General features: G+C 38.1%; 1 protein-coding gene across 4 annotated transcripts in view; it reads right to left on the reverse strand.

Moving 5' to 3' along the window:
* Nucleotides 1-804: 804 nt before the first annotated feature.
* NEK7 (NIMA related kinase 7) overlaps nt 805-12,084 on the reverse strand; it is a 73,202-nt gene continuing 61,922 nt past the window's right edge. For all 4 annotated transcript variants that reach the window (XR_004752778.1, XM_035332880.1, XM_035332879.1 and 1 more), the window contains one exon: nt 805-8,366. Coding sequence is in view for 3 of the 4 variants with exons in the window: in XM_035332880.1 (XP_035188771.1) it covers nt 8,256-8,366 (111 nt within the window). In the remaining variant the exon portion in view is untranslated. The remainder of the gene's footprint in view (nt 8,367-12,084) is intronic.

A 12,084-nucleotide genomic window follows, 5' to 3' on the forward strand; every position in this document is an offset into this window, starting at 1 on the left:
ATCTGGCCTACATGGCTGCTGCTGGGAAGCAAGTGAACAGAGCAGCATGTGCAGCTTCACCCCACGCCACTTCCATGCTTGGAAGCAAACGCAACACAGGGCACGCTCAGTCAGCACGTCCTCTCCACCACCTGTGCTGCACTGCTGTGGAATGGGGCAGAGAAAAGAACTCAGCTGCCAGCCATTTGCAATACCCCATTATCAAGTCAAACACATGCCCTGTAAAAGCTCCAGTACAAAAATGATATACTGCCACTACCACCACCCAACAAAACAACCATTTTTAAAGACTATTTCTTATGATCAAGAAGGAATTATTGTTTTAAGAAAGTTGTCTCACAAGAGTCAGTTTTTGTCAAATTTGTAACTCTGTATGTCATACTTACTTGCTTCCATTAAGTTTGTCGACAAAAGTTTTAAGTTTTGAATTTTGCTTTCCCATTGAATACTTGGGAAAATTCACCAAAACTACTACTACTACCCCCCCTCCCCGCAGGAGTCATTTTCGCTCACAAATCTCAGTTTCCAAAAACTTCCCTAGGCAAGTTTTCACCAGCAAATGAGAGCTTAGAGTTCCCATAATCACCAGTTATTCAGATGCACGTCAGCTTCTTTCCTATCCTTGGTGGTCAGCTACCTCTCTTGACGCATGCTCCCGAAGACAGAAACACAAAGTTAGGTCAGCATCTCGACTTCCCTGCTCCACCAAGGTGGGCAGAACTGTGCTCTGACAGGAAGCATCTAGTAGATTTAGAAGGTAACCGCTGAGATCATCCAGGCCATAAACATCACAGAACATTTAAATTAAGTTTTACTGACAAAAATTTTATTTTACACTCTAATAAATGAATATAGCATACATGTCACATAGATGATACATATGTACTACAAGAACATATTTATTTGTTTGCAACAAGTTTGGGAAAATAAAACATCTTCAGTTCTTCATTGCAATATCTGACTTACCTTTTTTATAATACAAAGAGCATTTGAGGAGTGGTATGGGAACAAACAACTGCCATAATTTGAACCTGGGAAGTTTCTGACTGAACAAAAGGTAAATGAGGCTTACAGTGAGGCGAGCTAAGCATTCAGCAGGCTGCCCAGAGAGGCTGCACAATCTCCATCCCTGGAGGTTTTCAAGATCCAACTGTTTGAAGCCCTAAGCCCTGTTCTGAGTTCAGCATTGACCCTGCTGTTAGCAAGAGGATGGACTAGAGACCTCTCCCAAGGCCCCTCCCAACACGAACGCTTCTACAATTTATGCTTCAAACAATCACCAGCCAAATTCAAACAAATCAATGAACCTTTCCTCTTCCCATCTCCCAACAAAATCTTATACTGGTAAATGCAATACTCATCATTCAGGATCATCTTTACAATGGTCCAGCGTGACTGGAATCAAAGAAACAACCACCAATGAAGTGTACAGAAACTGTCAACACCATATATTAAAGGCAGCTAGAAGGTGGAGAGGAAGCAGGGAACTCCAGCACATCTCTACTCTGTCTTGGGGACCACTTCTGTCCAGTTTGAGACTTCTATTGCTAGGACTTAAATGTAAAGCAAATGAAACCAAGCAGAAGAACTCAATGTACCTAATTTCTTATTTTTTTAATTTCCATATCAACAGAAGATTTCTATCAAACAAAAGGTGTTAAGGCCTCCATGCATCATTAAGGCAGTTGTAGAAGAACAAATTCAACATTTGTATGACTTATACAAACTGACAACAAACAATAAACATGAAACACTTAAAGAATTTACTTTGTGCCAACTGGCAACTGATCCTCTCAAAGAAATTAGTCTAGTGCAAATTCACAACCTGACTGACATCCAGCTCTATCCTACAGTCAAAAAAACTCCTGACTTCTTAGTTTCATGGAAAATTCATAACATAGCTTTTGCCTCTCAATCTCAATAGATGTATAAGGATAAAGTAACCAGCAGCAATCAAAGGTCAGACACTGTGATCACCAGTGCATCTCTGCAAAGTCTTCTAAGTCTGAAAGCCTGTAAAAACTGGGAAGTCAAACAGTGCACACAGACAGAAAACAATGCAGCAAACAAGCTAGCTCGTTGGCAGCTGGCTCAAGTTTATGCCCACTATCCTGCAGTGTAACGTAGCGTATCTTCAGTTAGGCAAGGTGCAAAGGCAACAAATGAGAGAAATCAGTTGTAGGGGTGGAACAGTAACAAAGAGGAGCGTCACGCCAAACACCAAATCCAGCCAGGGACACTCTTAAGAACATTCTTACTTTAAACAAAGGTACAAGCATTGCAATCAAGTTGCTTTAACACAAGAAAACTGTTAGCTGTAAATGCAGAAAAAGAACAAGAAAAGTTACATAAGGTAAATAAACGAAGAAATGAAGGATAAGAACTGTAGCTGAAGGGGTAGAAAATCAAATTGTGGCCCAAATTCAAGAACCTTTGATGTGCTTGGAGGAACAGAATCTACTCCAGCTCTGAAGTCCTCAAATAGGATGAAATTTGTGGAATTTAAGTACCTTAAAAACACAAAACAAGCAGTAATTTGGTGGAGTTCCTTCTTCAGCACATCAAACAACGAAAGCCCAAAGACAGTAGTTTATTCCTGTCAATTTTGGTACTTTGAAGGGAGGAAAAGAAGTCAAAACTGACAGAGAGGTTAAAACAGTGAAGATAAAAGGAAGTACATGGACAGCGAAGAGGGGTAGAATCTGGTATTACTAACTTTGAGACATCTGATAGGCAGGCATGTCAGAGAGAGAGAAAGGTTGTGGCCCTGGAAAATAGAGAGGCAAGTAAAATTGTCAGGGATGTAAGAAAAAGTCTGGAGGGAGTTGGGAATAAAAATGAGATCTTTGCATCAACAGGTCTAAGACTGTGCCTGGATACTCAAGAAATCAACTGGAGATGGAAGCACGCAAGAACCAAACTGGGGAAGGGAGCACTGGATCTTTGGGGCATTTAAATTGCGGGGTAAAACAAAAGACTTGAAAACAAAAGAGGAGAAGGATGTTCAGGTACATAAAGTGAGGGGCTGCTAAATGGGAAATAAAGGGCACAATGTTAAACAGAAACCAGTTAAGATGACTGGTGCTACCCCACTTCAGGACAGGGGGAAAACAGAAACTTGGTTGCTAGTGAAGGCAATGAGAGGTGTGAGAACAGGAAATGAGGAGGATTTAAAGAGGAGGAAGTCAGTCAAGAAAGGAGTGAGAAATGCACCAAATATACAGAAAGAAAAGGGGTAGAACCCATTCAGGTAAGAGGCAGAGAGGCCTGGTTTAGACACAGATTCTGAGAAAGCAGAACAATTTCAAAGAAATTAGATCTTGTCACATAAAAAACAAGGTTTGAAGATACATTTTGTGTCAAAAGTGGATGGAGAACTAAAATGAAAAGGAAACCTGGAAGCAAGCTCAACGAGAAAGAAAAAATACTGAATGGAAGTGGTTACAAAGTCCATCTGGAAGGAGAATTAAAACAGGTAAAGCAGAGCAGAGTCCAAAGCTTTGTTGTGCTGCCATTCTTCAAAGATATTCAGAAAGGCAGAATTGGAAATTAAGAAATTACAAGACGTCTGGGGAGAGGAACAGACAGAGCAGTGTGAGAAGCAACCAAAGAAACCACATATAGAGAAGCAGACAGCAATGAAAATAAAGACCAGTGAGTCAAAGGAGGTAAGGCCAATGAAGGAAGGAGACAGCTGAGAAGAGTAAAGGAGTCAGAAAGGTTAATAGACTGGAGATCCCAAAAGGAGTGAGTGACAGGGTAGAGGAGAGAGAAAGACAGATATGCTGAAAGAGAGCAGGTAGTGATCAGAGAAAGGGAATTTTAAAATGAGAGATAATAAAGCAAACAGTACTTAGTAAAGACAAGGTCATGGGAATGATTGAGGCAGTGAGAAAGCCTGTCTAAAACCAGAAATCAAAGGTGGAGGCTGGAAAAACAGAACGAAGAACAATGGAGTTAAGTACTTATCAGAAGAAAAAAACTGGGTTTCCGTATGGTGAAGAATAAAATTTGAGAAGACAGGAATAGGCAGAGTTTAGCAAAGTCACAAAGAAAAAAAGAAAAAAAAAAATGAACAGCCACTAGGAAAACTAGTCAGAGAAGACTTCAGATCAGGAAGAGGGTAGATGAGACACCAGGAAAGATGAAGCAGAGGCAAGGGAAGACACAAACAGTAGTGAATATGACAATTAGGGGGAAAAAAAAAGAGCACGGCTCAGGGAAGGGAGTAAAGTTTGAAAAAGAACCTTAAAAATCCCCATTGAATCATGCTCAGAAATATAAGAAGCACATCACTGGGCATGTCTAGAATTGGTATTTCCCCCCTTAGGTGATCTTGGCAGAAAGTTTAACTATTCACCCAGACCAAACCAGAGATCAGAAATCCAGAAGTCCAGCACTGGCATTGGCTACTAGGTGATGAGGGGGATATGGCAGAAATTTCAGACTATTAAAACAGTATTAAAAATAATGGGACCGCAGTGATTTAAAACTACTGTTCAGCACCTTTACTTCCTGATTAAGTAAGTGCTCTGCAAAGCAGGAGCTGAAGGCCTTCACTGACTCTCCCTCACATCAACCTCCTGTTCCTAAACCCCCACGTATGTGACACACCATTTGCCACTGGCATTCAAATCCAGCCATTGAGGTTCTCATCTCACTGTACAGCAGCCAAGACAGAGACTGGGTGGACGGTAAACTGAAAAACAAACATCAGTGCAATTCTGGGTCCCATTCAGAGCTATCTGAGAACCGCTGGCACAACAAGTCCTGTTCCTTTTCCAAGGCTGTCAAGAATTTCACCCTTTATGGCTTTCTTGATCCTGAGCATGAATAAAACACCAGCCTGCTCAGACACATCTAATACCATATTTCATCTTCCTGGGTATTGGCATGGTTTTAAAGTTTTTGCTCATTACAGAAAGAACACCTACTTCTACTGCCTGCTTATACAACTGGTAGCTGGATCATTAAAATGTAACAGAAGAGGGGAAAAATACATTAGTCTGTGCTACCAAAACAGTGACATACAAAGTCCAAAAAGTGAGCTGAGCATATCCTTTATATATATACCCTACTGATTCCAATTTATTCATTGTGAGTATGCAACGTTCACTCAAAATTACTGAAATTCTACAAAAAACGCTATCTATAAACAAGAGCTCACAAGACTGAGGTCATAAATAGGAGCTCTTCTCTATTTTTATGATTTTTAGTTTTTTTAATATTGTTTGAGAGTAATTTTAGATTTCAATTTTATCTAAAAGCACTCTTGAGTTAGTTGTGAATATATCTGATGTAGTATTTCTAGATACAATTTTTGACAAATGGTATGAAAATCATTTTTTGAATGTACTTTCTATCGTTACAGTCAGGAACACTCACCTATAATTCAATACTGGATACAGTAAAGTGTCCACAAGACAGGTAGCATCTACTGTAACATATATATCTGTAATAAGAAAAGTTTGAAAAATATCATAGAAGAACTATTATTTTTACATTATTTTTACATTATTTTTACATTATAGTTGCTATCTGTAGCTTTATTTCTATTAGGCTATTGCACAGCAGGGAAGCTTTCAAGGCAGAAGACATACTGTAATGCGATGTCATTCAAAGCACAAAGTCCACTCGTGAAGCACACTAATCCTGGAGTACTACCGAAATAAAGGGGAAGCTAGTCAGACATTTTGGTTCGAAACCTAACACGTTCATTTTAAAGAAAAGAAACATGTAATGCCATAGCTTAAAATAAATAGTGCCAAATATCACCTTCAACGACATATGAAAAAATAGAAGGGTGCTTTATAAAGGAAAACACTTTATAAAATGTATAGCACACATGGAAGTGTTATAACAGACATTACCATTTTCCTGTGTTATGAGGTGCTTTACCTGGGGAATAGGTTCTACAACCCCCAGTTATACAAGCAGTTCTACGAACCCATACAGGCTTGTTTGGTACCCAAAAGTTTGGTACCCAAGTCACCTGTACCATCCATTTTACAGATTTTAAAATAGAAACAACTACTTCTATTACTCAGCACAAGATTTCATTAGCAACACTAGAAAAAAAATATACACTTAAGTACACACATTTGCTAACTCATGATTTCTTTAGTCAGTGCGTCCTTCCAGACAAGCAGAAAAAAATGTTATTGGTTACTTTCAGGAAAAGAGGAAATACTTTATGCATAATATTAGATGCAAATAGCCTGATTGTGTTTGGTTTTCTTACAGTGATTTTTGAATGTTCTAGACCACTTCAGTAAGGAACAATTTGAGTACCTCTGCATATTAAAAACTAATCCTGGCAGTCAAGCAAGTATTTTGCTGCCGTTTCCAATACAAACCATTTCACTATGACACCTGGTCTAGAATATATCCATCATTTTTTAAAATTCAACAACCAGAAAATAAAGGAAAACAAATATAGAGGCTCTTAGATATGATCCAAGGTTTCTCAAATGCTTCCTTACTATGAATTGTACCACTGAAGTCCTACAAGATTAAATCAAGTATACATGGCAGCTAGAAGGAAAACTAAGGATGTGTCCTACAAAAACTTGAGATAAAAGTAAAAATTGTGTATTAAGATAAACTGAGGATCTGACACATACTATTTAATAACTACTCCATTTTGCCACACAGAATTCCCTTAGTATTTATAATTCAAAAAAAAAGTAATAATAATACAACTGACCTAACTCAGAATGTACATGAGTACATTCTCCGTAGCCGGATTCCTTGAGCATTACAATAGATCAAAAAATTTAAAGTTGCACAGTGAAAAAAAAAGTGCACAGGGAACTGGCTGCATACAGAAGCAATGTGTGAATGTACATACTGCTGATCTTCTTTAAACTGACTTCTTTTACCTATAAGAGGAAAATGTTTAACTGACTGTAACAGCTTCTTAGCAAGCTCACTGGTAATAATTTTGACAGTTTTATATATTCTCAAAAAAATTCAGTCTTGAAACTCAAGAAATTTCAGACCATTCTCCATTTTTATCATATTTAGAAAGAAGACACCCTTTTCCCCTTAACATTAAAAACATTAAACATACCCCGCAATGCATTAAGGTTTAACCAAAATACTGTGAATCTCCTTTTCAATACTAAAATACTTGTAAGACATTTTGCATAAATACTTATTTCCCAGATGAAAACGGTGACTTTCTCTTAAACACAGAAGCTAAAATTTACTTTTGCTAGATATAAAACTACTTCTCAGGATTCAATATACAAAATCAGATCTTCATGAAGAATATATTTTGTGTTATAGTACACAACTATATCTTTTCCCAAAGGCTTCAGTATTTAAAAAGCATCTTTCCATTTAAATATAGTACTGTAAGGTCATTCAAATCATTTTAAATACAAAAAATCTACAAACCGTGACATATACATAAATAGTCAGGAAGATGTAACTTAAATGATCACATCTTTTAATCAGATCTTGTCATATATACTAGCCTCAAAAGAACGCTATTTGCTACAAGAAGCATCTGCATGGTTTTAAGACTTAACTATGCAGACTAGTATTGCCCCAGGGCAGTGCGGCACAAGGCTATTGAAAATGATCAAATTGCAGAATCAACACCTTAAATTTTCCCATAAAACCTCCAACAAATGTTTTATGTGCATTACGACAGAATAACAAAAGGAAAAAGGTTGTTACAAAAACTTCAGTGTAAGGCTTTTTCCAATAACCATTTTCCCATCATATCGTCCGTCTCCTCTTAAGCTGAGAACTACAAACTACAACTCAGTATAAAATACAATAACCTTATATAATAATTATATCCCTTTTAGAACAAAGATTAAAATAAACTTAACTGTGCTGATTCATACTTTCTATAAATTACTAAAAAGGTGAGAGATTCAGACATTTTGCTTTTAGATAATAAGCCTAATATCTGTATCTTGTGCAAAAGTGCAATTGTGTTTTAGAACTGAGGCCCAACTGAATGAAATTTAGTTAGTAAAGAAAATACACTTGAACCCACTTAACATGGAAAAAAGTGGTTCTTTGTATCTTTTAAAGTTATGCTTTACATATTTAAACCTCTTAAAACTGCAAATTGCTTAAAAATAATAATAAAAAAAAAATGACAGCTTGTATATAAATTGGTTTACAAAGCACAATAGTAAGCTTCAAATAATTACATTTCTGTAACACAAACAAAGAGGTGGGATGATTTATTTAAAATACTTGAATATTTCTGCTCTTCATGATCTGATGCCTGTTTAGCTGCTCGCAGTGTGTGCATGCATACGTTTCGCTACATCGTAGACATAGGTTATGTCTGGTCGCTTCTCTGGATCCGGGTTGATGCACATATTAACTAATTGTCGCAACTAGGAGAGAAAAAGAACATGTAAGAAAGCCAACAAACCTGCCAAGTAGTATTTGGGCATTCCCAAATTCAAATGAATAATACTGACAACAATCCGCCAAACATAGCAATTCTGCATAAATACACACTCAGCACTCTTGCAACATATATTGTGCACAGTTTTATGGAGACGTATATATATGTAACATACTCCCATGATTTTTACATTTTGTACTGTTATCCAGAAAAAAATTGATAAGTAGAAAGACTGATGGGCAGATATAAATTCTAATCCTTTAAACATACAACTTCGAACATACAGGTAGTCCCATTTACAGGTGATTTAATGAAAATTCCTGTTATACCCACTGAGGACTGCTTCCCAGAAAAACTCCACCTTCTACTTAGGAGATCTCTGAACTTAAAACTGGAAACTGGGAAAGTATTTGGGGGAAATATTGCTTCATGTCCGCCATATGCTCCACTCATCCACTGCTGGAGACATGATAATGGAATAAATAACCTTTAGTCTATGCTCTGATATTTATTCATAAGGTTAAATCATTATTTTTTTCTTTATAGAAAGAAACACATAATTAACAAGTTTATTGACAGAAGCCTCTATCTGGGAATGAACAAGTCCCTGTGACTAGAAAACACTATGTTTCCACAAGCACCATCGTTCACTGGGCCTTTTGTAATGCGCGCAGTCAGTGCATACATTCATTGCCTTCACAAGCGGACAGTTGCGGGTTGATCTTCCTCCCTCGACATGCTGCAGGTGACATGAGAAGTTCGCACTTCTGGATAAGCTTCCGATGGGGAATCCATTTTAAAGCGTACACATCTCCTAGGCATCTTGCAACATGCAGTATACCTGCTTCATGATGACATGAAAATGCTTCCCAATCCTTGCAAGAGCAGCTCACCAACTGTAAGCAGCTCTTTCTTTGTGCTTTGCCAAGTCTTCCTGCATATCCCTATAGCATCAAAGAAGCAACCTTGTGACCCACCCTTCTATGGCAATATATCAAATTTGGTTTGGTCTCCATCCTAGGACTCTTAGGTACGATTACTGAAAAGAACTATAACTCCTGCAACTAACACAGAGAGACCTCATCACTGTGACTATTCAAAGACAACAGAGACTGCCTATTCCAACCTGCCAGAGTTCCCTTCCCGCTTTGAATAAAATAATAATAATAATAATAAAAACAAGAAGGATTTTTGAATTATAATTGCACTCCCTTAGTTTTTCAGATGAATTTCAATGCACTACAACGGGAAGTCCAGAAGGAAATTTACCCTTGCAGAAACATCGCAATTTGTATACGCTGTATAGGTTTTTCACATTTAACAATGTTACTACAACATTCCACTTCTTCAGCGAGAAGAGCTGTATATTTAAAAATGAGATCATTAATTCTATAGATAGTGATCAGATGGTTGATCTGACCAGCAATCAAAGAGAGAAACATAGTAAATCAAAGTCACGTGCAACAGACTTGCTATTTGAGTATCAAATATGCTGAGTATATTTGGGCTAGCAGAATTTTAAAAGCTATCATACTGCTTCTGGCAGTCACTAAATAAAAATCCCATACCACTGACAGGAAAAACTATTAGCCTGTAATGACTCCCAATCACTTGGAGAACAGAATGGTGGCAATTATGAACTACTGTAATAGCTAACAATTGCCAACATGTAAAACAAATATGCAACGCTAAATAATCTGTAGAAGCAGCAGCTGGGACACTGTCACCAAGAGGCACAGCATATGAGCAGAGAAGCACTTTGCTGTGCAACAGCTCATAGAGCCTGCACAGCAAACAGGGAAGACTGAAGCACATCCAAAAACCCCAGTCCTGAAATCAAATAAGGAAACATTTTGTAAGGACAATACAAATGGAATTTATCTGGGGAATACAACATTGAATCTTGTATGTATACACGTATCTTTGTCTGCGAAGAGTTCCATCTGTTCGGTAGAACTGCACACAGTAAATAAAGTCTTAGTAAAACACCTTGAAGGATGGACACCTATAAAGTATCACTGGAGGGGAAACGCTATTCTTCCTCCTTTTACCGGTTGTATACCAGTATACGTTGTAGGCTGAACAACACAAGTAGATCTTCCAAGAAATCTACCTGCGAAAAGCATGAGAAGCCACATTTACCCCTAACAGCCAGCTTCATGTCTTTTCAGTTCCGGCCTGCGGGCAATTCTGATTTTGTTTTCTAAGCTGAGTTTTTCCATCAGTTCAGATTTAAATTATTTGTTAAGTCATTAAACAGGATGTCTTCCTTCAGAGATACTTCATTACTTCTGTTACAGTATATTATAATTCAAAGCTTCAGTGAAGGCCATCAAGATTCACTGCTTGGATGGATGCCTTAGCCAAATGGCATCATTCTATCAGGTAAGGCCTTTGGGCCCTGTTAATCCTTCTAAGTACACTTGCAAAACCCATTCATCCACGTGGTATCTTGGCTATTTGCTACTTCTTTATTTTACTCTAATCAAAATGGATATGTATCTATATTATTGTCTAGATGAGATAAAGGATTTGCAAGACTATGTTAATAATAAGAGACGACAGTCTCTGATTCAGTCTATTTAGAAATTCTCTTCCCAACATAGAATTTCAATCAGCAGTGCTGAACCTTCACTATTATTGCAATAAGATGCACCACACAGTCATAGATCTCTTTTGGCTGCAAGTCTTACTATCAACACTGATCATTGCTAACGCTGCTAAATCTTTCTCCCTCCCCAGTTCAGAATCTCAGTTGTAAAGAAGAGAGCTGAGCTGATTACGGGTGGCAAGCTGCACAGTGACAGGGCCGATACTTGAGCAATTACACAATTCTTGAACTCCAGTCTTGCTTTTGAACAGCAAACCTCTGAGACAAGGTGAAGTAATTTTGCTATGCAGATTGAAAACACACACAAAGACTGTCTTTCCGGACTGAGAATGGGACCATGCTGGCTGCTAATACTTGGTTATAGCACTATTTCCTTACCTCCTACAGGAATATCTATTCCAATAAACCTGAGATCTACCTGTCAGCCCCTCTAGTATTAATCAAATGTTTGATGAAGCAGAAGAGTCTGACAGTACTACAGGAAGATGCACTGGGATTCTCAGGTCAGACTATCATTAGAGTAAATTTTTTTATTATTATTTTTACTATCTGGCCCAGACTGGCCAACAGGCAGGACAGACTTCTGACTGAGCTGGAGGGACCTCCTGTTGCATCCCCAAGCTGCAAACTACTTTGGCTGCTTATTGTTCTTAACCTCCTCTGTGCACTTAGCACAGTGGCTGTCTTTAGCCTGGAGCTTAGCCTGCCACTGGAGCAGTGGGAAACACTTTCTTTAACTTTAGCAGGTTTTTCAGCTATGAAATAAATAATTATCACTCAAGTCAGGTGGAGGGGTTGCAGGGAAGACTACGAACTATGACAGGCAAGTATTTGGCATTATTAGCCACCTGAAAAAGCAAAGTTGTCATATAGGAAATTCTGGATGAAAAAAACAGATAAACAAAAAAGCCACCCTTACTCCAAACAGGAGACCTTGCCGAAGCCCTTTCACAGCATTGCAAGTAATGCTGGCAACTCACACTGCAATTTGAGACCTGCTGTCACATTCAGCCCTCATATCTAGGGAGGAGAGCGGCTACAGACTTTTGAGGAAATGCATCTCACAGAGAAGATGGAGAGACTTCATCCATTA

Source organism: Oxyura jamaicensis, chromosome 8 (genome assembly GCF_011077185.1).
Source record: "Oxyura jamaicensis isolate SHBP4307 breed ruddy duck chromosome 8, BPBGC_Ojam_1.0, whole genome shotgun sequence".
Classification (NCBI taxonomy): domain Eukaryota; kingdom Metazoa; phylum Chordata; class Aves; order Anseriformes; family Anatidae; genus Oxyura; species Oxyura jamaicensis.